Source organism: Polypterus senegalus, chromosome 1 (assembly GCF_016835505.1).
Source record: "Polypterus senegalus isolate Bchr_013 chromosome 1, ASM1683550v1, whole genome shotgun sequence".
NCBI classification, from domain to species: Eukaryota; Metazoa; Chordata; class Cladistia; order Polypteriformes; family Polypteridae; genus Polypterus; species Polypterus senegalus.
The window spans coordinates 142,257,888-142,284,986 of record NC_053154.1 but is presented as its reverse complement, the minus strand read 5'-3'; the positions used below and the strand labels follow the sequence as shown (position 1 = coordinate 142,284,986).

General features: G+C 37.7%; 1 protein-coding gene across 1 annotated transcript; it reads right to left on the bottom strand.

Annotated features, from left to right (window-relative positions):
• Window positions 1-910: 910 nt before the first annotated feature.
• On the bottom strand, window positions 911-25,971 carry dnajc19 (DnaJ (Hsp40) homolog, subfamily C, member 19). Its single transcript, XM_039759427.1, has 6 exons — window positions 25,846-25,971; window positions 20,250-20,301; window positions 18,780-18,853; window positions 17,604-17,680; window positions 4,012-4,082; window positions 911-1,117 (listed from the first exon to the last, which is right to left on the bottom strand). Exons 1-6 carry the CDS (start codon window positions 25,846-25,848, stop codon window positions 1,047-1,049), a joined length of 348 nt encoding a protein of 115 aa, XP_039615361.1. The 5' UTR covers window positions 25,849-25,971; the 3' UTR covers window positions 911-1,046.
• Between the last annotated feature and the right edge of the window lie 1,128 nt (window positions 25,972-27,099).

Genomic DNA, 27,099 nt, shown 5'->3' with positions numbered 1-27,099 from the left:
TGCTTTAAACATCATGTAGGAAATGAGACACCAACAACATCATGCATGCACTTTAGCACTCCCACTGAGCTCTGCCGAGTCGAATCATGTAACCTACTGAAAAGGGTCACTCAAAAGTAACCGAATCATTTGCTAATTGCCTATCAGTACCATACATTAAGTACCTGCAAATGTTACCTGTTCTTCACCCATAATGTTTAGGATGAAGAATAACACAATGCACCTCTTTGCTGGATCCAGTCTCTTTTCACAGGTATTCCCACATAGAATTGAGGGGACAATTCTCAGCTCCACATCTGTGATTTTGCCATTGCTTTATCTTAGTTTAAACCTCAGTTGCATGCCTTTTGTGTTTGTTCATTTCTAACTTTTTTAGGTTATTTTGTGTCATGTGATGTTACTGGTAGGAAAGGTAACCAAAAAGGAGTCATAAGAGAGGTTCTTAACTTAGCTGATACATTGCAGAAAAAACTAAATATGTGGTTCTTTTTATTAACCTAAAAGAAAAAAATTTAATTTACTTCAACAGTGAATCAGAACAAATAGAAACTTAGAAACTGAAAAATATGCATCAGATAAACATATAATACAGTTCAAAAGAAAAATACTACATTTTATTTTCCTCTTACTGCTAAACTAAATGACCTGGTTTATGCGAGTATATTAAGAGCAAACATTGTGTTGTACAAGTCATTACGCCACATTCCAGTGAAATTAAATTCTATCCTTATACTTGTTTGTTTCTGCGATAGGCTCATCAAAGTAATCATTGTTGCAGTTCTGTGTTAAAATGCTAATAGAACAAAATTCAGGGAAATGATATGTATGGTTACTAAAATATCTTCTGGTAGGAAAACAAACAGTCAATAATATAAAAAGTCTTGAATAATTTACCTTTTATTGCATTCAGTAAAAGGTCTCACAAATACATTATCATATATCATTAACATTATTACGAACTGATTATACATTTAGTTAAACACATTTTATAATTTTCATAAGCTGAAAAATTATAAACAGAGGAGAAATTCTTACACTCCAATTTTCTATTTTTTTGCTTGACCTTCAAGTAAGTCTTTGGCCTCATTTATTTTTGCAGCAAGATAAGGAGAACCACCTAAAAAAGTAAATAACATGTATTCATTATATTCCCTTTAAACTGTGAAATTACTTTTATGTTAATCAGTTTTCTAACAATGACAATATCAACATGTAGAATGGAAGTCAAGCAGTCAGGTAAATATTTTTGTAGCACAAGTCAGGTATTATAATTATTATTTTTACAAGAGAACATTTTAGTACTAGTTATAAATTACTCTTTCAAGGCCGATGTTTTTATTCAGAAAAAACTCTCATTTTCCTTTCTCACTTTACACTTTCTGTTAAAGATGTCAACATTTTCCTTATTACTCAAATTCTACAAAACATACAACTAAGAAATGTCTGAAAATGTACGTACACACAATACATGATCATTATGAACCAGATGATACTGTTCAAACAACTGCATGCACTCTCTTTGCAACATAGAATAGATTATAGCAAAAAGCAGTGTAATCCAAGTAGCTTGTATTTCTATTTTTTACAGGTGGCTGGAAAATAACAATTGGTTAGCCTGGTTGTCAAGCAAGAGTGATGGGCAATGTCAGATGCCATACTTTAAGCTGAACAGATGCCTGAAGTGAGTGAGCCTCACGTTTTTTGTGGTCTTTTCTGCTATCTACTTCATAAATTCAAAAAATACACTGCACAAAACTCTTGTTGACTGCCAACCACTTACCCCTTGAAAACAAAATGTATTAAAAATAGAAGGAATATTATAGCTCCCAAAACAAAGACATATGCACACATTTAGTTTTGTTTTTGTCAAAAATTACAAAAATAACATTTTTTAATGTGAACCTCTAAGAAAAAGGGCATCTGAAGTTCTGGCCTTGTGGTACCCTGTTCTATTTGTTTCCGTCTATTATATTAAAAAAAAGTTTTCCATCATGTCCATGTTATTCAGTCTTGACCTTCAACCTTTAACGCAGATGGTTATAATGGCAAGGTAGAAAAGCAAATTACGAAGGATGTTCAAAAAGTTTCCGCACTTTTATATTTTCGTTGGAAACGGTGAAGGCGGGAGGAGTAGTAATTGGTTGTGTCTGAGAGTGTCATGTGACTAGTTCTGCCTTGAAAGCCAGCTGCCCTTGCAGTTTAGTATACGAGTTGTCACCCTGTGGTGAAGATGGTGGCAAAATTTATAAACTGCATCAAGGAGGAACAGCGTTCTTTGAAATTCTTTTTGTGGGCAGACGGTGGGCCAGGAGCACAAATTCATCTCCGCATGTGTGCTCAGTATGGGAATAAAGTTCTTGCTCATAGAGTCGTCTATAAGTGGATTGAAAAGTTAGAAAATGGCTGTGTAAGTGTGACAGAAGCAGAGTGCTCTGGACATCCAGCTACAGCCACAACTATGAGGAATGAAGAAAGAACACTGATGTGAGAGCAGCAGTGCATCAGTGGCTATGTGTTCAACCAAAAACATTTTTGCTGATGCCATTAAAATGTTGGTACGACGCTGGGAGAAGTGCATCGCAAAGGAAGGTGACTATGTAGAAAGTAATGTAATTTGTTTTGGAAATTCATAATAAATAAGAGTTTAAAAAAAAAAAAAGTGCGGAAACTTTTTGATCATTCCTCGTTATCTATTCAAAAAAGTTTAGATTGAGATAGAAAAACTATGGCAAGAGCTGATAATGACTGTCGAAAAAAAGAAAAAGAACAAAAAAAAAAAGAGCTGCATGTAATAATAATCAAGAACAAGAGAGAACCATCCAAAATAAACAAGAATGAGAAAACTATCCCGAACAATATATGAAAAGAAATGCAGAAAAGAAACATTTATATAATGTAAGAGAGGATAGAGGATGAAGTAATTTCTAATATTGTTTTTGACGAGGTGTTAATCAAAATTAATTTTTTTATTTACTTTTTTACATTTTACTTTTTTACTTCTATTTTTTTTTTTCTTTTTACTATGTTTATTATTCACTGGTATTTAAAATAGACAGTTGTAGTAAAATATTCAAGTAACTGATTTTCTATCTATAACAACTACGGAGCAAACCGTCTTCCTCCCACTCCCTGCATACTCTTCTATACACCATTCTCTAATGGAGGGGCACCCAGATGCCCTTCGAGTGGCTCAGCTGCGAGACAGTGGGTGCTGGTGAGTGAGCAGGGGGCAGAGAACAAAAGGAAAAGAGACACTGCAAATATAGATAAGATGTTTTTTTCTTAGTAATGCAAAATTAAATACTATTTTAAAAATAAATTTAATCCAATTCAGGATCACAGGAGGCCAAAGCCTATCAATGTAACACTAAACTTGAGACAGAAAACCCCTAGATAGGGTGCCAGTTCATCATAGGGCCCATTTACACACACTCATACAGTGGCAATTAAGAACCACCAGTTAACCCACCCAGCATGTCTTTGGGGATGAGGGAGGAACACCAGACTGCCCAAAGGAAAATTATACAGACATAGGGAGGAAATGCAAATTCCAAATGGACAACAAACAGGCATAGAAACTCAAACCCTGGACACTGAGCCCGTGGGGCAGCAGCACTACTCAATATGCTACCTTGCTGCCCTACAACAAACAGCTAAATAATAAAGCAAGATCAAACAGTGGCCCTTCACCTTTCCCCATGCCTTGTATATAGTACTGTGTCATCTTCTGCAGGGTCTGTCTTACTTTGTGTTGTCATGTTAGTTGGCCTAAGACACAGCCCTCTTTTTTACTTTTTGGTGGTTATTTTTTTTTGTGTTTCATTTGAACACATTATTATAACAAAATAATAAAACTGTTGAATTTGTTATGAACCGTGACTGTCTTACATGTTTAACCCGAGAGAGAAAGATATGTGTTTTTTCAGATGTGCAAAACATTCAAATAAATCAAATTTAATACACCAGACTGAATGAAAAATGAAATGTTAAAAACTTAGTAACTTAACATACCCCTGTCTGGGTGGTTTAACACCATTATTCTTTTGTGAGCTTCTTTGATTTTAACTTTGTTCGCCGTTGGACTAAAAGGCAAAAAAAAAAAAAAACATGAAAAAATTAAGTGGTACAAAATGTAAGCAATGCACTTAATACAAATAAATGAATAGCAATGAATATATTCCCTATTTATTACTAATGGATTAGAATCAACTGGACCTACTGTGTTTATATATATATATATATATATATATATATATATATATATATATATACACACACAAACCGGATTCCAAAAAGTTGGGACACTATACAAATCGTGAATAAAAACTGAATGCAATGATGTGGAGGTGCCAACTTCTAATATTTTATTCAGAATAGAACATAAATCACGGAACAAAAGTTTAAACTGAGAAAATGTATCATTTTAAGGGAAAAATATGTTGATCCAGAATTTCATGGTGTCAACAAATCCCAAAAAAGTTGGGACAAGGCCATTTTCACCACTGTGTGGCATCTCCCTTCTTCTTACAACACTCAACAGACGTCTGGGGACCGAGGAGACCAGTTTCTCAAGTTTAGAAATAGGAATGCTCTCCCATTCTTGTCTAATACAGGCCTCTAACTGTTCAATCGTCTTGGGCCTTCTTTGTCGACCTTCCTCTTTATGATGCCCAATGTTCTCTATAGGTGAAAGATCTGACTGCAGACTGGCCATTTCAGTACCCGGATCCTTCTCCTATGCAGCCATGATGTTGTGATTGATGCAGAATGGGGTCTGGCATTATCTTGTTGAAAAATGCAGGGTCTTCCCTGAAAGAGATGACGTCTGGATGGGAGCATATGTTGTTCTAGAACCTGAATATATTTTTCCGCATTGACGGTGCCTTTTCAGACATGCAAGCTGCCCATGCCACACGCACTCATGCAACCCCATACCATCAGAGATGCAGGCTTCTGAACTGAGCATTGATAACAACTTGGGTTGTCCTTGTCCTCTTTGGTCCGGATGACATGGCGCCCCAGATTTCCAAAATGGCGTTCCATCTTTCCTCGCCTGACCACAGAACAGTCTTCCATTTTGCCACACTCCATTTTAAATGATCCCTGGCCCAGTGACAACGCCTGAGCTTGTGGATCTTGCTTAGAAATGGCTTCTTCTTTGCACTGTAGAGTTTCAGCTGGCAACGGCGGATGGCACGGTGGATTGTGTTCACTGACAATGGTTTCTGGAAGTATTCCTGAGCCCATTCTGTGATTTCCTTTACAGTAGCATTCCTGTTTGTGGTGCAGTGTCGCTTAAGGCCGGAGATCACGGGCATCCAGTATGGTTTTACGCCTTGACCCTACGCGACAAGAGATTGTTCCAGATTCTCTGAATCTTCGGATAATGTTATGCACAGTTGATGATGATAGATGCAAAGTCTTTGCAATTTTTCGCTGGGTAACACCTTTCTGATATTGCTCCACTATCTTTCTGCGCAACATTGTGGGAATTGGTGATCCTCTACCCATCTTGACTTCTGAGAGACACTGCCACTCTGAGAAGCTCTTTTTATACCCAATCATGTTGCCAACATGCCAGCTCTTCGTTATGCTCAAATTTACTTTTTCCAGCCTCTTATTGCTACTTGTCCCAACTTTTATATATATATATATATATATATATATATAGTATAGCCAGTTTCCCTTTCGGAAATGATGATTTCCGCACGTTTTCAGTCTCTCCCTGTGCAGAGAGAGAGAGAGAGACGGCTGGACGCATAAGGCTTGTTTTTAAAGAGACAGATCCGAGCATTGTTTTAACCTTCTTGTATTTAATGAAGACTTTTTTCTATTGGATTTTAACCTCCACTTCACTTCTGCTTACAGCAATCGGTTCATAGTGTGCATTGTTGCAATGTTACTTTTCCTGGTGGTTTATTATTTTTCAAATATTCATTTTTTTCCCCTGTGCTTAAAACTCATTAAAAAAAAGTGTTTTTAGTGAGCGGTTCGTAGTACTACAGCATGAACTCTTGCAGTGTTAGTTTTCTCTGTTGTTCAAGGTTTATTCAGTGTTATTCAATGTTTTTACATTTAGTTTACTATTACACTGTGCATTCTATGGTATAACTAGCAAAATACCCGCTCAGAAGCTAAGTACTGCCTTAAAATTTTATTAAGAAGAAAATTAAACCTTTTTAAACTGAGGGAAAATATACCAATAATTATTTGTTAAGAATCTCTTTGTATACCACATTGCCAGTTCGGCCGTCTGTGACGATGTGGGTTCTGGCTCCACGCTCCCATTGCTAAACAGGAAGCCCTTGAACCCAACACCGTCGATAATGTTACCGAGTGAGCTAGTCAGTGAAGGCAATAACAACTGAGCAAGGGGATGGTTGAAAAAAGTGCATAGTGCTTTTATTTAAAACAGTCAACAAAACAGTATTCCAATAAAGTGCAGTGATTCCCAAAAGGTTCTATAAATAATCCAATAAAAGAACGTGGAGGTTAAAACACACAAATAGAAAAAAACAATCCTTAAAACCAGAGGTTAAAATGTTCCTACGGGAAGCAGTCTTTAAAACAACAAAAACAAGCCTGGTGCTTCTTCTGTTAGCGTCTCACCTGCTTCTCCCATATGGGCCCTGCAACAGGCAAGACGCACTCAATGCAGCTGACCTTCTGCCTACTCCTGCTGCTACTACCACTACCAGTCGCCTTCCCGATCCTTGGCTCCGGTCGGCTCTCCCCGACAGTGACTTGGGAATTCCACTGTGACCAAGGTTCACACACAGGGAACACTACGTCCCAAGTCCCGACTCCCGCTACCGTCTGCGGAGAGTCCCGCACCTTCCCGTCACTCCGCCTGCAAAACAAACTTCTGCGGGCGTGACCACAACCACTTCTCCCAGGTGTTGGCCAAACACCCAGGTGGCCTTCAGCTGCCTGCGAGCGTTTGCTCGCCTCCTTCCTGCTGCAACCGATTTGCTTGCGCTCTCTCTTCTCTCTCCTTCCTGCTTCCAACCTCCGTTTCCTTCTCTTTCTTTCTTTTCCTCTTCTCTCCTCCCGACCGACTCACGCTTCTTTTAAATGACGAGGGGCCATGACAGCTGTAACGTATTAGCCACGGGAGCAATCACGGATGTGGGCAGTTCCTCATCTGTGCACTTGGTGAGAAATGCCCACACCCCCTCGCGTCCCGCGGCTCGCCATGGCCCAACGCCCCCTCGCTAAGTCGCCATGAGAGCGGGGATTATTTATTTAAAAATGAATGGCCTTTGCTCAGTGAGCTGTGGACCCGCTATACCACACCCTCCGGTTGTAATATGACCAAGCTGTGCGCTGAGCTTACTCTTGAGCATGCAATGTACAGTTGGCCATGTGAAAAGTAATCTTGTCTCAAATCTCACAGCTTGAATTTGCTACTGTCATAGTTTGTCATGGTTTGTTTCAATTACGACAGTATTTGCAGAACTTGTGTTGAAGTGACATTCGGCATTTGTCAAGCGTTGTAAGCATCGATAACATCCAGATTTTGAGAGTTTAAACATTCATAAACAACAAAGTGTCCACTACTGAAAGCATCACCTGTGAATCTAAGATGTTTAAGAGGCATTGGCGGTTGTCGAAAGGTGTCAAATATTTGGCCATTTCGGTACACTTGAAAGTGACAACCGAACAATTCAGTGCCATCAACTCACATGCAGAACCATAGGCGAAGGGCTTAAGCATTTCACTCTTATAGTGCTCCTGTGTAGTATAATTATCTCCTGTACCGCCATCAGTCCACACCTTGAACCTGCCCAAGTCATTCAATACATAAGACACAATGTTCCTCTGGATATCAAGAGTGAGTCTGATATGGCCATGCAATATATAACAAAGAGAATGGAAAAGGTAGGTGCCATCTCCTGGCATGGAAACCACTCATTAAGTGACAGTTCTTTGATCGATAGTGACCACCTCAATAGACATGTTAATGGGGGTACGGTTGGAACGATAAAGGAAATGGGTACCTGAACAATGTAAAGTAAGTCTTAAATACCTACACAATAACTATAACCGTAATAAACGAACAATAAAACAGCAGAGAAGCCATGGATTAAATAAAAAGGCTGTAGTTATCAGCAGGGAGACGTGAATCCCGTGGCGAAGCAAGGAAGGGAATGTAGAGACCGGAGCGACGGATGGCCTTATACAGGCAGGCAGCTAACAATGTGGGAGGCGTTGGGATGGGGGACCCAATGCCGCCTCACTAGGTGACCGAGCTGCAGGCTACGGACGTATATATGTACGTAAGAATGATTCAATTAGTGTTGGGAACCCTCATACCAAATTTCTTGAAGATGGGCCCACAAGTAACAAAGACTGTTGGAAAGTTCAATATGGTGGCCGACAGTAGTGTCATACCACCGAAATAAGTATGCAGTACATTGGTTTCGGTTAGCGCAGGGAAGCCGCCTACCAAATTTCGTGAAGATGGGGCCATAAATAAGAAAGTTCAACATGGCGGATGTTGTCGACCGTTATGACCGTTACGTGTAGAATTTCGAAATGAAACCTGCTTAACTTTTGTAAGTAAGCTGTAAGGAATAAGCCTGCCAAATTTCAGCCTTCTACCTACGCAGGAAGCCGGAGAATTAGTGGTGAGTGAGTGAGTGAGTCAGTCAGTCAGTGAGGGCTTTGCCTTTTATTAGTATAGACTAGAAAAATACCCGCCATGTTAAAGAAGTTATGAGAAGTAGCATGTTAAAGAAGTTATGAAAAAGAAATGGAAACATTTTAAAAATAACGTAACATGATTGTCAATGTAATTGTTTTGTCACTGTTATGAGTGTTGCTGTTATATATATACAGGTTCGCTGAGGTGAGGAGCGGATAGAAATTGTGTTGATGTCTGGTGAACGCAGTAACCGGGTCATTGCAGCAGATTTCAATGCAAGACACCCTACGAGACCACCCGTCTCCCATGCTACAGTTAGCAAACTGCTTGCTAAGTTTCGTGAAACTGGTTCAGTGTTGGATTTGCCAAAATGTGGATGCATGAAAACTGTCACTAATAATATATATATATATATATATATTATATATATACTGGGCATGGGGCTCCTTTGTGACCAGGAGAAGGTCATGGGGTATGTATGATTCGGAGAAATGTTCGTGGTAAACTGCAGGGCACCTTTTCACCGACACAACATTCGGCACACATCCCAAAACTTAAGATGGCCGCACTTTGTAACAGAACTTCACCGTGGATCCATCTAGCAGCAGCTTTGGTTCTAGAGTGGGCAATCCTCAGAGTTTGTTCATTTTCTCACCACAAGGGAAAACAAAAAATATTGTTTATCTGAAGGCTCTGGAATGAGCACTTATATTACCTATTACAATAAAATGTGAGTCAGAAAACTGTTCTGTTTCTATATTCTGTTTCTCTCATTTCGGAAATTCACCGGTTATAGATTCCCGGGCAACGCCAGGTGCTCCTGCTAGTATTAATATAGAACATAAGGCTACATGTGTTATTATACAGAGTATTAGGGTAAAACTGTTTTTAAAGAACTAAAGAAAAAAAAAATATTGGTATAGGCCCAATTCTAGTAACATGAAATTGGTGATCAATATCAGCCTTAAAAAACCTTATAGGAAAATCCCTACATACAGTTAAATATACTAGCCAACCCGCAGCGTAGCATACGCCGCATAATCAGGCCGCTTTTTAAGTGATTTTTAAGCACAGAGGAAAAAAACAAACATTTGAAAAATCCGTAATTTAATGAACCAGCGAGAAAAGTAACATTGCAACAATGCACGCTACGAACCAACATACAATTGTCCGTGACTGAAAACCGGAGGAGCCGCCGCGCTTTCTCCTTCCAAAGCGAAGGACGGGGTTGAACGGCGCTCGTTCAGTACGCACTGCCCGCTTATGTGCCCGCCCCCACCTCCCAACCTGAGTCGCTTTTGTCTGTGTACAGTCCACACGCACCTGTGAGTCACGTTGACTGTTAATTTTCCAAACACCGCCTCAGTCAGTTTCCACGTTGATTTTTTCATTGTTCTTTGCGGTTCCGCTGCTTTTTTATATATCTATATATATCCACCAAGTCACCCGACCATGGGGGGCTTTACAAAGGGCAGGGACGTAATCAGTGTGAGCGTATGACCCGCACGTATTGGGAATTTCGTTCGTGGGGAACAATTGGAAGCCACGGTCTCCATCACGAATGGGGTTCAACGGCTTACCCACGCCGGGTAGACACATGTTGATCCATTCAGTGTAGTGTGCGTGCAGTACCGGACATACAAGTGCATCACAGACCTGTTAATGCTCAATCTCACGTGGCTGAAAGCCACTTGTCCCTCTAAGAATTTGGACGCCGATCGCTGTTGGGTCGTGTAACTATTTAGCAGGCGGGAGTCTCGTTCGTTTTCAGAAATAACCAGCCAAATCGCTCCACCAACTAAGAACTGCCATGCACCACCACCCACAGAATCGAGAAAGAGCTATCAATCTGTCAATCCTGCCTGTGTCCGGGCCGGGTGAGGTTTCCTGCGTTGAGTCAAATGAAGCGAAAGGCTCCACACCTGGTGGTGCCCTTCCGTCAATTCCTTTAAGTTTCAGCTTTGTAACCACACTACCCCCTGAACCCAAAGACTTTGGTTACCCGGTTGGCTGCCCGGCGGGTCATGGGAATGACGCCGCCGGATCGCTTGTTGTGGGCCTGCATTGGTGAAGCAGGTGAGACGGTAATGAAACAGAGGCACAGGGCTTATTGGTTTTTAAAGACTGCTTCCTTCATTGAGTTTTACCCAATGCACGGAACGAACCAACACACAATCGTCCGTGTGGCGCTCAGGGTGGAACGGGAGGAGAGGAGAAGGACATCCACTCCGCTCCCTCTGTCATGCTAGTCTGCTGGTTTCTCGTTCAGTATACACTGCCTGCTCATGTGCCCACCTCCAACTCGTCACTTGAGTCTTTGTACAGTCCAGATGCACCTGTGACTCACGTAGACTTTTCATTGCTCTGTGCGGTTTTGGCTGCCTTTCTATATATAATCCACCAAGACACCCGAACACGGTGGGAGGGGGGTGTGTACAAAGTGCAGGAGTATCTAAGAAGACGCATGTTTGTCGTGGATGCGAATTGCTGTATGTAGCGTGTAAAACAGTTTGCTATAGTGCACGCGGTCGTAACCGAAAACTTTTTTAAGGACTGCTCACTTCATTGTGTTTTAACCTCAGTTGTAAAGGAACATTTTAAGGATCCCATGGGATACCGCTCGCAAAACAGTTTTACACGCGATATGGCGATTCACCTCCGCGAGAAACATGCCTCTATTAACAGTCAACGTCGGTCGGAGCTGCATGCGACCTCTACGACAAGCGAATATAAATGACGCCGGTTTTTCTGTGTTGTCACGTCCGAGTTGGTGGGCGTGGCTCTGTGAGTTGTCGTCATATCCAATGGTCTTGGAGTTGGTGGGCGTGGCTCCTTCCTGTGTGCGCCATAGGTGTCTCATTTGTCGGCGGCTTAGTGAATCCACGCCCCTTCCGCCGTGCTTTCCATGGTTGTCTTGCCTTAGTGAATTATATATATAGATTCTATTAACACTAGAATTACCAGAGCCTACGAAAAACTCGTAATTCCGTCCCACCTTAAACTGCTTCTTAAATCCCTTCACACCTCTCCGCCAGCGCCCTTTGTCTTCTAAATGTGCTGATAAAGAGAAGCTAGGAGCAGCTGGCTGTTCCATCCCCCCACCAATTTAGAACGTGCACGAACTTCTCTCAGCTCATGCCTTGATTGAGTATCTGGGAGTGAAGTGGAGTTTTAGAGTGGAAATAATAGATCGTTGTTTGGAACACACGCATTTCATGTCTGTTCCGTTTCTACAGTAATCTGTGTCAACACATTGTTAAAACAGAAACTTTTTTATATTCTAGTAGTAGATGACAAAATGTAGGCATAAACTATATAATGTATGAAGCCTGAAGTCCAAATAGCAAAGAAACATTTTCACAAGAATAACACAATTGCACTTTCATTCAAACATATAACTGCAGAAACAAAAAGCCGCCTTAACATTCGACATTGACACCAGTTTACTGTAACTGACACTGTGGCTCAATAGACTCAGTCCCCGCTTGGGAATCAAGGGGTCGCGGGTTCGATCCTGTGCCCCTCCTTTTGAGAAGTAAACTGCTCTTGTCTTACTGTTTTAGAATAAAAGCATACATTTGATTTCAGTCTGTAACAGCCGGTGCAGTTTATGATCCTTGTAAAGGTTAGCTTTTTTTTATTCACTTTTCACTCTCTCAGTCGCTTCAGAATCAATCCATACAACCCCATCTGACACGGCTGTTTTCACTAAAGACGCGCTATAGCTCTGCAGTGTACCACGATGCATACTAACGCCAAACCCCGGGGGTTCTGACACACAAACGCTGGCGAAGCTGCCTTCTTTGTATCTCACTGTCACTTGCTTTTCGTTTTATTGAGTGTTCCTGCCAGTCCCGCATGTTGCTGTATGCTTTTTCTTTTGTACTACAGGACATGCAGAGGAAAGAAAGGTAAAGACCAGTAACTTCGGCGCTATATGCAATCATCAGACACTCCCCATCTGCCCGTGTCGTTCAAACACAGGAACATATATTGGTGTAAAAGTATAACAAAAGTGCACTTTTATTCAAGTGCACTTTTTCCATTGCCTTTTCCTGTAAGAAGCAGTGTACACACTTATCTCTATCCAGCATACAGCAACATGCGGGGTCTGGCAGGAACACTCAATAAAACTGAATAAAAAGAAAATCAAGTGACGGTGAGATACGAAGAAGGCAGCTTTGCCAGCGTCTGTGTGTCAGAACCGGGTGGGGGGGGCGTTAGTATGCATCGTGGTACAGCACAGAGCTATAGCGCCTGTATTCGTTTCTTTTGTACCCAGGGCATGCAGAGGAGAGAATAGTAAAGAGCAGTAAGTTCGGCGCTATATGCAATCATCAGACACTCCCCATCTGCCCGTTGTTTTGTTATACTTTTCAATACTTTTTATACTGCTCAAACTGGCATGCTCAAAAAATACACGTGTAATGCCACGAAAAGTGCACGCAGACACTTCATTTCAAACAAAACAAGTGCACTTTTATTCAAAACTACCTGTATAACCAAGAAAAAGAAAGCAAGTTACAGTAGGCGATTGATACGACATCTTGCATGGTGCAATGCTAAGAAGTGCAGATTTTCATTCCGTGCTATATGAAATCATCACATTCAAATATTAACAGTTTCCACACACCCAAGGACCGTACTTCCTACATTTACGACACGTGTACTTGTTGCAGTGTACACACCTCTCTGTGCTATGGTTTCTATTACACTGAATGAGCACCTGACACTGTACTTTCTTCCCTGGGGGAAGGTCCCGCATCAGAGAATTTCCAGTTCCTGCATAAATTCACACCCGATCTGACGCTGTTCGCTTTCAAATAATATTGCATTAGTGCGATTATATTTTCACATATATTGTCTCTTTCTTTCAGGTGTGTAATAGAAACCACAGCATAGAGAGAAGTGTGTACACTGCTTCTTACAGGAAAAGGCGATGGAAAAAGTGCACTTGAATAAAAGTGCACTTTTGTTATACTTTTACACCAATATATGTTCCTGTGCTTGAACGACACGGGCAGATGGGGAGTGTCTGATGATTGCATATAGCGCCGAAGTTACTGGTCTTTACCATTCTTTCCTCTGCATGTCCTGTAGTACAAAAGAAAAAGCATACAGCAACATGCGGGGACTGGCAGGGACACTCAATAAAACGAAAAGCAAGTGACGGTGAGATACTAAGAAGGCAGCTTCGCCAGCGTTTGTGTGTCAGAACCGGGGTGGGGTGGGATTGTGCGTTAGTATGCATCGTGGTACACTGCAGAGCTATAGCGCGTCTTTAGTGAAAACAGCCGTGTCAGATGGGGTTGTATGGATTGATTCTGAACGCGACTGAGAGAGTGAAAAGTGAATAAAAAAAAAAAAGCTAACCTTTACAAGGATCATAAACTGCACCGGCTGTTACTTCTCTTTATCAGCACATTTAGAAGACAAAGGGCTGGCGGAGAGGTGTGAAGGGATTTAAGAAGCAGTTTAAGGTGGGACGGAATTACGAGTTTTTTTGTAGGCTCTGGTAATTCTAGTGTTAAAAACTTCATATGGAGTAAGAAGGATGATGGTCATTGCTTAAGGAATTGTGTTGCGGAAGCAACTTCGTCACGCTGCCACCAAATACTCACAGAAAAATCCACAACTTAATACACACATCACCGTTATACCCTCTGATCTCCCATTTCAATTCAAATGCCTCAAATTTCCAGTGAGGCTCTGCTTCGCGATGACAAGTAACAAGTCTCAGGGACAGACCCTACAAAAGTTTGCCATTGATTTCAGGCAAGATTGCTTTTCTCCTGGACAACTATACGTTGCATTCTCAAGAGTGAGCTCGCACAGCTTCGTCATATTACAACCAGAGTGCTAAACTGACAACGTGCTATATAAAGAGAACTATAACAATCGTAATAAACGAACAATAAAACAGCGGAGAACCCGTGGATTAAATAAAAAGGCAGCTTCCTTGGCGAAGCAAGAGGAGCAGATTTGTATGGCGGACAAACAAACATACACACACACACACACATAGACTCTGCTTTATATATTAGATACAGTGTTAAACTTGTTATTTTTATACTTAAACAGTACAGCAAACTTGTTACCTGTTAATTTTTATTAACAAAATTAAATTAATCTTTTTAGTACCACAAATTGTGTTAAGTACAGTAGTTACATTTTTAATTGGAAAAAAAAAAGATAAGGAAGAATTTCAAATTCCTGTTTGGTAAACAACAGACTTGTTAGCTTAACAGCAAAATTTTTCTTTTACTTGTAAACCATGTTATCCTTGTGTCATATTCATAAACATCTTTTGAACATTTGACACATTTGTTACTTTTTAAGAAAGATTATTACTTGTTTGTCTGTGCCATACAGTATAAGTTTTGGTAAGAAACAAGTAGTGCATAATTAAAATGATAATCCATATTTATAATTACATCTCAAGAATTATGAATGTTTAGCTGCCACGCTGAAGAAAATATCTTAACAGATAAAAAAACTGTAGTGCATTTAATGATTAAAACCTATAAGTGCAGTTATATTTACATTTAACCTGTATTTAATTAGCAATATTAACCGATTGTGTGAGAATATATGCAAGTTCAACCGGGAAGTTAACGTGTTATCGTGTTAACGCATTAATTAATTAACACCAACAATTATTTTATCGCACATTAACACAGTTTTTGTTATTATTATTATTTTAAAAGCCTCAGTCTTGCTAACGATCGCTACAGATCAATGATCTTCTTGTTAGAGTGCTTTCAATGTTTTCCTAGAAGGAAAGTTAACTTTGTTGATTAGATCTCGATTCCATGCACGTGTATGAGTAGAAAAGAGCAAACAGCTTCTAAAATGGCAAGTGGAGAGATACCAAAGTGAATGCTCAAAGCAAAATAATCCGTTTATGATTTTTTTCATATTATCGCTGAATCAGACTCTTGATTTGTCCAAGTAACCTGGAGATCAAAAACGAAAGTGAGGTACCGGCATCAGCTGATTGGGCCCCAGCTGATAGAGGTGCTGAACATGTTCGTGTAGCTGATGCACCTATAGTTATGTTCGCCTGGGAGGACAGACACTTACGATGACAGGAGGTACAAACAATATTGCATCTCACTGCAACTGCCACCCCCGAGTACCTTGTTCACAAAGACAACCAGGCAGCCAGCCCACTGTACATTCCTGCTGGCCATAAACCCGCCCCTCCGCTGCTGCCGCAAACAGGCGCTGACAGCAGGCAAGACATGCAGCAACAGACTCTTTATGCTGATTTATGTGTAAAACTGTTGCTTTGTGCGCTTTTCAGAAAACAGACTTTTTTGGAAAACATATTAGCCCTCAAAGAGTTGCTACTGAACATAAGACTGTTTGTGCTGCTCCCTGATAAAAGAAAATGTTTCTGCTAGTATCTGTTCAAATAAAACAGAAAACAGATTTAGAAATGTTAACTTGCTGTTGCTTGGAAGGTGCTTGTTATAATGTTAATGTCACAGTCGTGGCTCTGGACTGTGAGGGTAACTTGTTTTTCTATAACAAACCAGATAAAACGTTAATGCCCTGGAAGTGGCAAAAAGCTTTGGTTTTATACAGTATATGATTTGATTACATTAATGTTTAAGTTGAGACTTACAAGAAATATTTTAACTGCTACTATGTAAAGGGAATACTGCTGTTAAAAAGCACCTTATTTGTTGAAAGGGTTTGAAAACCAAATACACACAATACACTATGTTTGAGTTCATTATTGAATTTTGCGCATAGCAATGTGATTTTTGTGACTGTCTGTGATTAATCAGACAACCCTGTGATTAATTGCAGTTAAAAATTGTAATCGTTGCCCACCACTAATATATATATATATATATATATATATATATATATATATATATATATATATATATATATATATATATATATTTATATATATACACACATTTTTTGTTAAAGAAATGGTGAAAACTACTTTTTTTAATTAAACCTTATTTCATATAAACACATAATAGAAAAAAAAATATGACTGCTTGTAATTATAAGAAGCATTTTATTTTCTTTTATTACATATGTATTATGGATATTTTTTTTTTACATATTTTATTAGTTAAAGTAAGTATTTTAAGGAAATTTTATTTTATTATTTTACAGTCACTGAACAATAAGACAACATAATTTCATTTTGTTAATTAAAAGATGAACAGGTAATACCTGTGGTCTATAGTTTAATTATAAAAATACCTTAGTTAACACTTTAATAAATTATAAAGGCTTATATGCACCTTGTTAAACAGGAGGTTAGTGTAAAATGTTTTTTAAAGGAGTAAAGAAAAAAGAAATCTGAGTCAGTATAGGATTCGGCCAATTCAGTAACATGAAATTGGTTATTGGTATAGACCTTAAAAACCTGATCAGAGCATCCCTACTTAAAATACATACTTCAACTAATAAAATGTACAGAAAATATTTATCCATAATACATATGGCACAAGGGAAAAATACTCCTCATAACTATATATTTAACTTCATCTGTAATATTTGTAAGTTATCTGAAATAAAGCTAAATTAAAAAAGTAGTTTTCACTATTTGACTAACAGAAAAAAATGTATTCTCACACATTGATTAAGCTAACTGATACAGGGAGTTGAACATTGCTTATATGTAAGTATATATACACTCTTTTTAAATCATTTCTAATCATTTATACTATTTATTATTATTATTATTTTTTTTTTACATTGTACCAGACATTTGAGATCGGCCAATTTACCAATCTGTCTTTTGTAGTGAAGACTGGCCAATTTAGATTGAACGATCAGAGCATCACTTCATATAATTAATTCACTTGTGTGAATTAATTTTCCCACGTGCATCATATTTGCATGAGGGAATATTCTGTATATGTTTATTTATGATTTAATTTCTAGCTTCCTTATTCAGGGGGAAAAAAAAAACATACTTTACCTTACTCCTAAAACAAGGGCAGCTTCTCTCTTTGTCATTTTTGGCTCAAATCCTCCTGTGTAGTATCCACTAAAAGCCTTTATGTATAACAAAAGTGAACAATTAAAGAAAAAAAAAATCACAAGAAAACTTCTATTTAAATTTTTTTTTTTTTTTACAAATATTCAATAAAGCTGGTATGGTAAAATCAACATTGCCAGGTATTCAGATGATGAGTTTTACATGCTTGTCACATACTAGTGATCTAAAAATATATTAATGTCACCACTGCACATCAGCAATTCACTATTTCCTGATAACAGTTTAAAAAATAAAAAAATAAAACAAAAAACAACTAAGTGTTTGATAGAAAATAATTATTGGCCTTAATACTGCAGCATGTTCTGGCAATACAGATGTTATACTGGTACAATTATAGAAACATAAAGGCTGTCACATTCTCAGAAAGGCTTCAGGAAGTTTTAGAGGAATGTTACCTAACAAAGCCAGTAAGATGCTGGGTCCGCAAAAGGCTCAAAAGAAAAAAAAAAAAAAGGGCCCTTTCAGAGGCTTTCCAAGAAAGGCAAGTGTCACATTGCCTCAAATTATGGGGCAATTGAAAATAAAAAGACATCATGGTTGCCATTAGCTTAATGCTCTGGAACATGTGGTCACATACAACTACTAGATGGCCGGCCTGGTCAAATTGCTTTTATTCTTTGTTTACCACTTTATCAGGAACCTTTTTAGGTGTAGAAAACGTTTTTATTTACTGCAGCCTAACTAGGGAATCGGTTTGTGAAATGTTGTTGAACGCCAATGATAAAATCTTTGAACTACAGAGTGTTTATTAACAATCAAATGATCCAGAGTTACCAGTCTTTTTTGTTGGATCTTAAATCAGGGCCTCAACAACACACTGGCAGTGTTTGTCCTTTCACCTACATCTGTTTCTACCTACTATTATTATATCTTTCCACTCAAAGTTCATTGTCTGTATGACTTAATTCTGTTCCTCATGAAGTATAAGAAAATTCAGCAGTCTCTGTTATTGACATTATTCTGAGTCATGTTAAGGCTGAGTTTTAAGACTAGTCAAAGAAACACAAGCAAAAAGTCTTAACAGGAAAAAAGAAAATTATTTAAAACGTTCAATAAAAATACAGTTCAACTTAATGCAAGTATGAATTTGCTTACTGATTTTGGAAAACTTTGAAGAGCCTGTTTCATTTGGGGTTCCATGTATTTTGCAGCTTGAAGAGCATAGCGACCTGAAAGCAAGAAATGATGCAATGATTTAGATAAGAATAACTGCTTGAGTAGCTAATTGGGATGATTTCACAATCATTAAGTGATGGAAGTATACAAATTATACATAATCTCACCTGGTCAGTCATTTAATTCTAAATGAACACATAACAAGGAAAATGCATGTTAGTAACACATTATGCACAATTAAAATAACATTTTATTTTAACAATACAACCAACCAATAAAGAAAAAAAATCTTACAATTATACTTTTCTTGCCCATAACCATCAACTATCATCCCAGTATTTTTGCACTCCTTCACACCACCAACCAAACAGCAACTTCTCTAATATGCCCACTGCCAAGGACTTCCATGCTTCCTTTGTTGCTTCTGCAAGCATACTGTTCTTTAAACCCTAGGCTACGTTACACAGTGCAGTTTCACATGAATAGACCATTCTAATCTTTCTAAATGGTTTTGAAATAGAATGTACAACTGTATATATCAAAAAAACACCATGTATATTTTTATACATTGTTAATTTAAAACAAAGATTAAAGACTCTAGTTTTAAACAGCGGCACGGTGGCGCAGTGGTAGCGCTGCTGCCTCGCAGTTAGGAGACCCGGGTTCGCTTCCGGGTCCTCCCTGCGTGGAGTTTGCATGTTCTCCCGTGTCGCGGGGTTTCCTCCGGGCGCTCCGGTTTCCTCCCACAATCCAAAGACATGCAGGTTAGGTGGATTGGCATTTCTAAATTGGCCCTAGTGTGTGCTTGGTGTGTTTGTGTGTGTCCTGTGGTGGGTTGGCACCCTGCCCAGGATTGGTTCCTGTGTTGGCTGGGATTGGCTCCAGCAGACCCCCGTGACCCTGTATTCGGATTCAGCGGGTTAGAAAATGGATGGATGGAGTTTTAAACAGCATCTTAAAAGACTGCTTTGATATTCAAAACAGACAAGCTGTAGGGTTCCCGGGAAACCAGAGCCTATCTTGATAACACTAACTAAATCAACCAATTCTAATTCAGAGTAGGAAGGGCTAGGCGCACATCATGACATTGGACAGCACGGGAAACAAAGTACAGATTACAGATGGACCAGTTTGTTTGTTCATTGCAGACACACTCATCCGCACTAGTCCAATTTTCTTCACACGATCACCTTAAATTGCACCTCTTTGGAATACAAAAGAGAACCAGAGCACACATAGAAGATCCATATGATTTTGAACCTCTACAGTAAGTAGGCAGCGATAACTGCTGCACTACTATGCTGCTGACTTACTGTACAAACATGGCTATATAATGAATAGTATTTTCATTATAGGACAGTACATGTGCAAAATGTTTCTTAAGATATCATGTATTATTCAACAAAATTTAAGTTAGATATTTTTTTACTTATTCATTTTACTACAAACCTGCAAATCCTGCAGCCGCTATTGTCAGGCCAACCGCTATCATACTACTTGCCTACAAATAAAAGCAAAAGACAATGCACCTTGATTACACAGTTGCTTTAATTTTATACAAGAAAAAAATAATTATGGTTTCTTATAACTTGCAAAGATGCAGATAATTTACAATAATCACTTGTACTTCATCACAGCTAAATTGCATGTTGAGGTTCTTAATTATTTACATTTATTTTTGCAATTTTTATACAAAGCACCACACTGAAAAAAGAACAACATTCATGGTTGTAGCACTGAACTGAGACACATTTCTAGTGGATTCTTTTATTAGATTTCTTCAACATAAGTTCACCTTATATACACAAAGTAATTTAAAAAAGCTGTACTAATGATGAAAAACATGTAAATCTTTCTGCATTTGCAACAAAAAATAGCAGCCACCAAGGTTTATTTGGATAGAAAACTATGTCTCAACTTGTGTTTGCTGTAGGTCACAATCTCATTTTTGACATCCATCTAAACAATGCTCTAGATGGAAAACTTCATCTATATACAGGCATACATGAATTTATGTAGTATTGCCGTATTATTCATTTTTGAAGATTTATTTCTGTGTTATGTGTTTTACTCCCTTTTACAACGACACATTATATAAAACAACTAACACCTTTAAGGAGATAAACCAACAAAATAACTACCGTAAATATAAGCATAATCAAAGTAATCATTTGCCAGCTATCTTAAATACGTTAGGTCTGTTTTAAGTAAAGAGACAGAGGACTTTATAAAATACGAAGTATTGGCAAATCAAAAATAAAACTTCAGCTTCATCATTTTCTGAATGATGAATTTAAAACATGATAGATTAAATACCTATATACATATGTATTTTATACTTTCATATAGTATTATTATACATACAGTAGCTCAATGGGAACAAGTAAAAGTTACTGGAAAATACAGTTTCCAGTATATATCTCTACCAGTGATTAACTGCAAGACCTTTCAAAAATTCACTTGCTTTACTATTATTAGTTAGAACTATGAAAAAAGATTGTTTCCACATATAACATGTACATTATACATATATATTTTAGGAATAACAGTCTCATAATACTAACACTTGAACCCAGTAGTTGAGCTGAAAGTTAGCTATTGCCATGCTTTTCTCTGCTTTACATGTTAAAATGTTTTTATACATGTTCTCTGTGTTCCAACAGAAGTTACAAGACTGTTCATTGTTTAAGGAAGAATATGTTTATACGTAAGAAATATTTGAAATGTATGTAGAAATTTTGGAAGTAAATTTATTTTAAAAAAATCTACCAGTAAATTTTTTAACACTTTCATCATGCTGCTAAAATAAATTTAAATTTTCAAGCTTTAAAATTGGCGAGAAACTTTGATTCCTAAATATATGTGAATTGTTGCAAGACAGAGAAAGAAAGATAATCAATTTAAGGTTGACATACAAGTCTACTTACAAGGAAAATCTGGTTTTTATTTAAGTTAACCCTGACCTCTAAAATTGTATAAAACTCTTTTAAAGTATTAAAAATAAGGATGTGATGAGCAAGGATTCATAATGGAATAACCCATATCATCTGAACAAAGAGATACTGTTCATTCAAGTGCTTCCCTTAAAATTCCAGGAACTAGTATTTATTTATAGAAATAGGTGACTAAAACTCAAAAGAAAGGACCATATGTGGTTCCACATCTAAAACAAAATAATGAGAACTTGTTTAATTTACACATTTAAACTTCTTGGCTAGAATTTAGACTGTCCTCATTTTAAGTGGATAATATGGCCTAAGAAATCACCACTTTAAAGTGAACTAATTTTAATAAACTTGAACTTAGAGAAACTGCAGAAAAACAGTACCCAGTATGCATTTAAAAGTTTAGCAAGTAAAATAATTCTGATCAGTCATATAGGCTTCTTTGAAAACAGCACAACAGAGTGTTTTACAGTTTATCATGTGTTTACAGTTTAGCAACAATGGATTAATATAAAGCTGACACAGGATTTAATTTCACATAGGAAACTGAAGTTTAGAAAAATGTAAAAAAATAATAATGGTGGAAAGCAAAGAAAATTAAAATTCTCAGATTTTGTGACATTTGAAAATTGAATCAATTTTACTCATCTGTTACTCTTTAGTTTATTTAAACCAGCTGTTGATGCAAAAATAAATCTTACAACAGCAAATGTTATACACCTAACAGGGTGATTCTCTGACAAAACAATTTTAAAGAGTTTTTTTAAATTAAAATATTTTACATTATGTTGAAATGTATTATTTCACAAGTACAAATATAATAATGTTGAATGTTTATGTATAGTAAGCAGTAGTTTTCAGTTACTGGAGAGAAAATGTCAGAAAAAATTAGGAATGTGCACATGGTAAGATAAATTAGGTGGTCAATATTGACATCATCCTTTATAAACACTATGCTGATATCCCCAAGATTATAAAATTTCCCCCATTTGTTGTTTCACTAGAGGGATTCCCATGTACATCACACATTAAAATTCAAGCCCTGCATTGTATGTTGATATTTATGAATGCCTATACTAGTTTACTTAAATGGTAGCTTGGAAACTTCTAGATGGATGTACCAGTATTTTAATGCTGCGGTTAGTACTGTGGAAAGGCTTGGGTTCACATCCTGCTACTGACATTGTGTGACCACGAGCAGATCACTTTACCTCTCTGTGCTCCAATGGGATAAATAAAAGAAATGGAACGAGTCGTATCAAGGTTGTGCAACATAAAATGTCTTGGTTATATACTGTAGAATAATTTTTCCGGACAGAAATTCTTAAAATATCTAATTATTTGGGGTTTTATTTAGTTATTATTGGTTTGAAACAAAGGTTTTTATTCATTAAAGACTTTATTTTAAAAATGTGGAGTTTTATTCTCACTAATCTTCCGTCATCTGCAGCTCTTTTATTGCATAAGCAGAATAATTGCCATTTATTTTTGGGTATGTAATTTAGGCACAATCATACCAAAAACCCCTTTAGGCATAACAGGTGAAGTAATCATGACCAATTAATTTTACATGGGTTTCACACATTCATTACAGGAAGTGAAGTGTCCTGGTTCCACTTTTCTCTTCCATCAAGCCATTTTCCATGCAGAGAAAATTCTTGTTTGTAGAACGGCGTTACTGCTTGAGTCCTAAGTGCTGTATACAATTTACAGCGAGCAATAATTAATAACAAAGAAAACAAAGGCACATTAAATCAACAGTACTGTACAAGCAGTAACACTTAGAATTTTTAATCTGTTTGAATATATTCAAATAATTACTTATTTTTAATATGAGTATTCAAACTAATTTTGGTACAATTTGACAGCTCTAGCGTATATGCAGGTAATGTGTGTGTAGATTTGGGCAACCCACATAAAATCTAGTTAGCCCTGACGTCCCAATAATAATACACACAGAGAGAAAGAGGATAAAGTACTCGCTCCTCTGCCTAAATCAGTTGTTCAGGGTACACAGACACCAGCAAATCTTGGGAAGGATCCTGGATAGGATTGGCTCATAGAGATGGAGAATGTGGAATAAACGTGTAGGCTGGGGCAAAAGAAAAGAGTACTGGGGCCACACAGTGGGTGCTATGGAAGATCAAAGCAGTGGCCAAGAAATTAAATGGCCTCCAGTAAACCACACATGGGGGATTAAGGGGGAGACATTGTGTTTCAGAATACATTTGGCTTCCAGCACAAGAAATTATAAAATGTCAGATGAACAACAACATATATTAAACAAAATATATATATATATATATATCACATAAGAATCTGCCAACATATTATTCTATCACACAGCATTACGGCCAAAGGATAGTATTAAACTGTGATGTGTGGTCCGTGGCACAGTGCTGATTTTTAAATAAATAATCGTGCAGGCTCTAAGTGGGTGTGAGGGTGTGCGTTTCACTCTACGGTTAGTGGAGGCACTGTTTTGACCATATCCACATGCAGAGGTGAACGGATCAATAAGGAGCATCCATTCTGCCGCAGAGATAGGGGCTCCTCACACCTGCAGTCAACTGGCTTATAGTTTTAAAAAGAGCCTGCACTTTGGGGAAGAGAGGGGTAGGAAGGAATGTTTTAGAAGAGAATTGGCTTTGGAGGTTAAAAAGAGTCTGAAAAACAGCCTCGGGCAGGACGATCCGGCCACCTAGGAAGGAAAGGCAGCACGATCAGGGGTCCAGCAAAGGAGCATAGGTTTTCACGCTGTAGGGGCTGGTTCACCCCAATGATCATTTTGTTCAGTGGAGCAAGCAGAGCAGATGACCTCCTCAGGGATCTGAGGTACGACTGCAGGTGCATGAATGACAGAATGGGTCACAGCAATACAAAACAGATCAGGAAATACTATACTTCAATAAAATAGTTAGACTAATTAAAAATACTACTAATTAAGCTTTTATTTTGCAAAATTCTGTTGTGTTTGTGTGTGCGGCAGTGCCCGAAGCGGTACACTATCGCCTGGGGTAAGTTAGCTATGGGCTTTTGATTAAGTATACCAGAAAATGGATGAATGGATTTTCTTTAGGATTTTGATTTCTAAAACATTTTGTTTTACAGCTGCAAACACTGCAAATTCATTGCAATGAATTCAAGAAAGGGGTGGAAATAGTCCTTGATTAAGAAACTTTTTGTAATAAAATGCAGTAGCAAAAATTGAAGCTAGAGGTTATGGACTCGACTGATGTAAAGCCCCCTTTTGTGGTACTTCCTTGACACACATTTCTTGCCAATGAGCAGAACCAGATGGTCTGAAGAAAAGCGCCTTCCTTACTGTCGTTGAGAACTGTGTGTTTCACGCATGATTAAAATGTTTACAAAGTGATGGCAACACACATTAACGTAATATACAAATCTCAAAACTGGACGAAACGTTGTTGCAATAGCCTTCCAGTACGGATTGAACCTGGCATTGACCCTCACTCCGTATCTGCTTCGGTCTTTCCGTCCACATCCCAAACAAACGCCTCTTATTGGACTGCGTAACAATTAAATTAACTCTTTCTCCAGGTTTGGTTCCTGCATCGCGCCTGCAACTCCAAATCTAACATATCATGTTCGAGAATGGAAGCATCAACGTGTAGGTTAATCAAATACTAAAAGTAGAACCTGTGAAACTGGAGAAAACCTATTTGAGTGGAGGCGAAAAAACAACAATGTTCATTTCATATTACAGGTAATAATAGACAATGTAAATTGTTACTATAGAAAAGAGTTGCGTTTCAACAACTTAACTAGTCAAGTGTTAGTGTGTTGTGCATACATCAAACATACATTTTTTAAACAAGACATGTGGGGAACTAAACTACGAAAAATATATTCAAATAAAATTTAAGACTGTATTAAAACGTATTTATTCGTTACTACAACATTCGTTTCCTTGCTTATGTAATTAAGAGAAAATATATCACTTATTTTATTCATCATGCATGTGGTTAAGCAACAGAAGTTTATGACATCCATTAACGTTTTCACTTTACCATTATTACCACGAAACGTTACTTGTACTATTTAAAAAGCATAAAATACCACTATCCGATCACACTTACCATTGTTAAAACAAGAAACTATGTTACATTGCTATACTTTAACCGGGCACCGTTTTTTCACTGTCACTACAGTAACATTCGTATTTACAATCCACAATCTCGCGACCCACTGCCGGAAAGTAGCTAACTTTACGACACTCGGCTCAAATTCTCATTTGTAATTGGTTAAGCGTCTTGTCGATCTTTTATCAATCCACCAATTAAATCGGACTAACTTGAATGAAACTAGCAGTACTGAATAGGGCATAATTCTGTGCAATTCGCCATTTGAATGAGGTCTAGTGTGTCCGGGGGCGTCCGTTTATGATTTTAATACTCTTTTTTAGTTTTAATCTATCACATAATATAGTAAAGGTGTGGTAAATTTTGTATTTTTTTTATTTATTCTTTCAAGTAAGATGAAACTCTCGTGTCTGGGATTTATTACTGACAGCATAATATTGAGATATATATTTTATACCTTTCACAGACTTTTTTAAAAGTATTTTAGTGCTTAATGTTGCCTCGTGTTGATACATAAACGGAAGGCCTTTTGAAGTTAAATTTGAAACAGATAAACTTTGCCTGACCAAAGTACATTGATAAAATCATTGTAAAATGTCTCCAAAAGAGAACATTTTTCTCTTATGTTTGATGTGCACTCTTGTTCATAGAAACTTTCCTTGACTTCCAAATAGTAAACATTAACATGTTATTTATTAGTAAGTGGTGAAAATGTCCTACAAATTTAGAATGACAGATACACCCCTCTTTTCTTATTTCACTCCATTTAGTTTTACAATATATGTTTTAAAAGTGCCGTTACAAAAATCTAGGGCAATTTTTTGGCATATTTATACTAAACCTACTACTACTATTTATAAGTTTTAATTTAACAATATTAATATTTTGATGGTAATAGAAATAGGCAGTGAAACTACAGGTTGGAGCAACATATGACATTTTGAGAAGTGCCCTTGGGAACAGTGAAATTCACATTGCTGGAGCATTACAAGTTAGGCCTCAGGCTGGGGACAATGACACTACTGGAGACAATGTAATTAACTTGTGTTATTGGCCTTTTGAGCGGCTACCGATAGAGGCAAAACATTAAATAGAACGCTGTGACTTCGACAAGACATTCAGTGTCCCCCTAGCATGTTGTTCCTGAATTGAATGCATAGGGCCTTTGATAATGTAGGCAAGGTATTTTGCAGTTTAATTCCTACATAAAGCCCAGAGATGCAGAATTACCAGGAGCTCTAGCCTGGTGTC

Coding starts and splice junctions, on each gene's coding strand:
- dnajc19 (XM_039759427.1), bottom strand. Junction 17,681..18,779: donor TTCAAAGTTTTCCAAAATCA/GTAAGCAAATTC, acceptor TTATACATAAAG/GCTTTTAGTGGATACTACAC. Junction 1,118..4,011: donor GTTAAACCACCCAGACAGGG/GTATGTTAAGTT, acceptor TTACTTTTTTAG/GTGGTTCTCCTTATCTTGCT.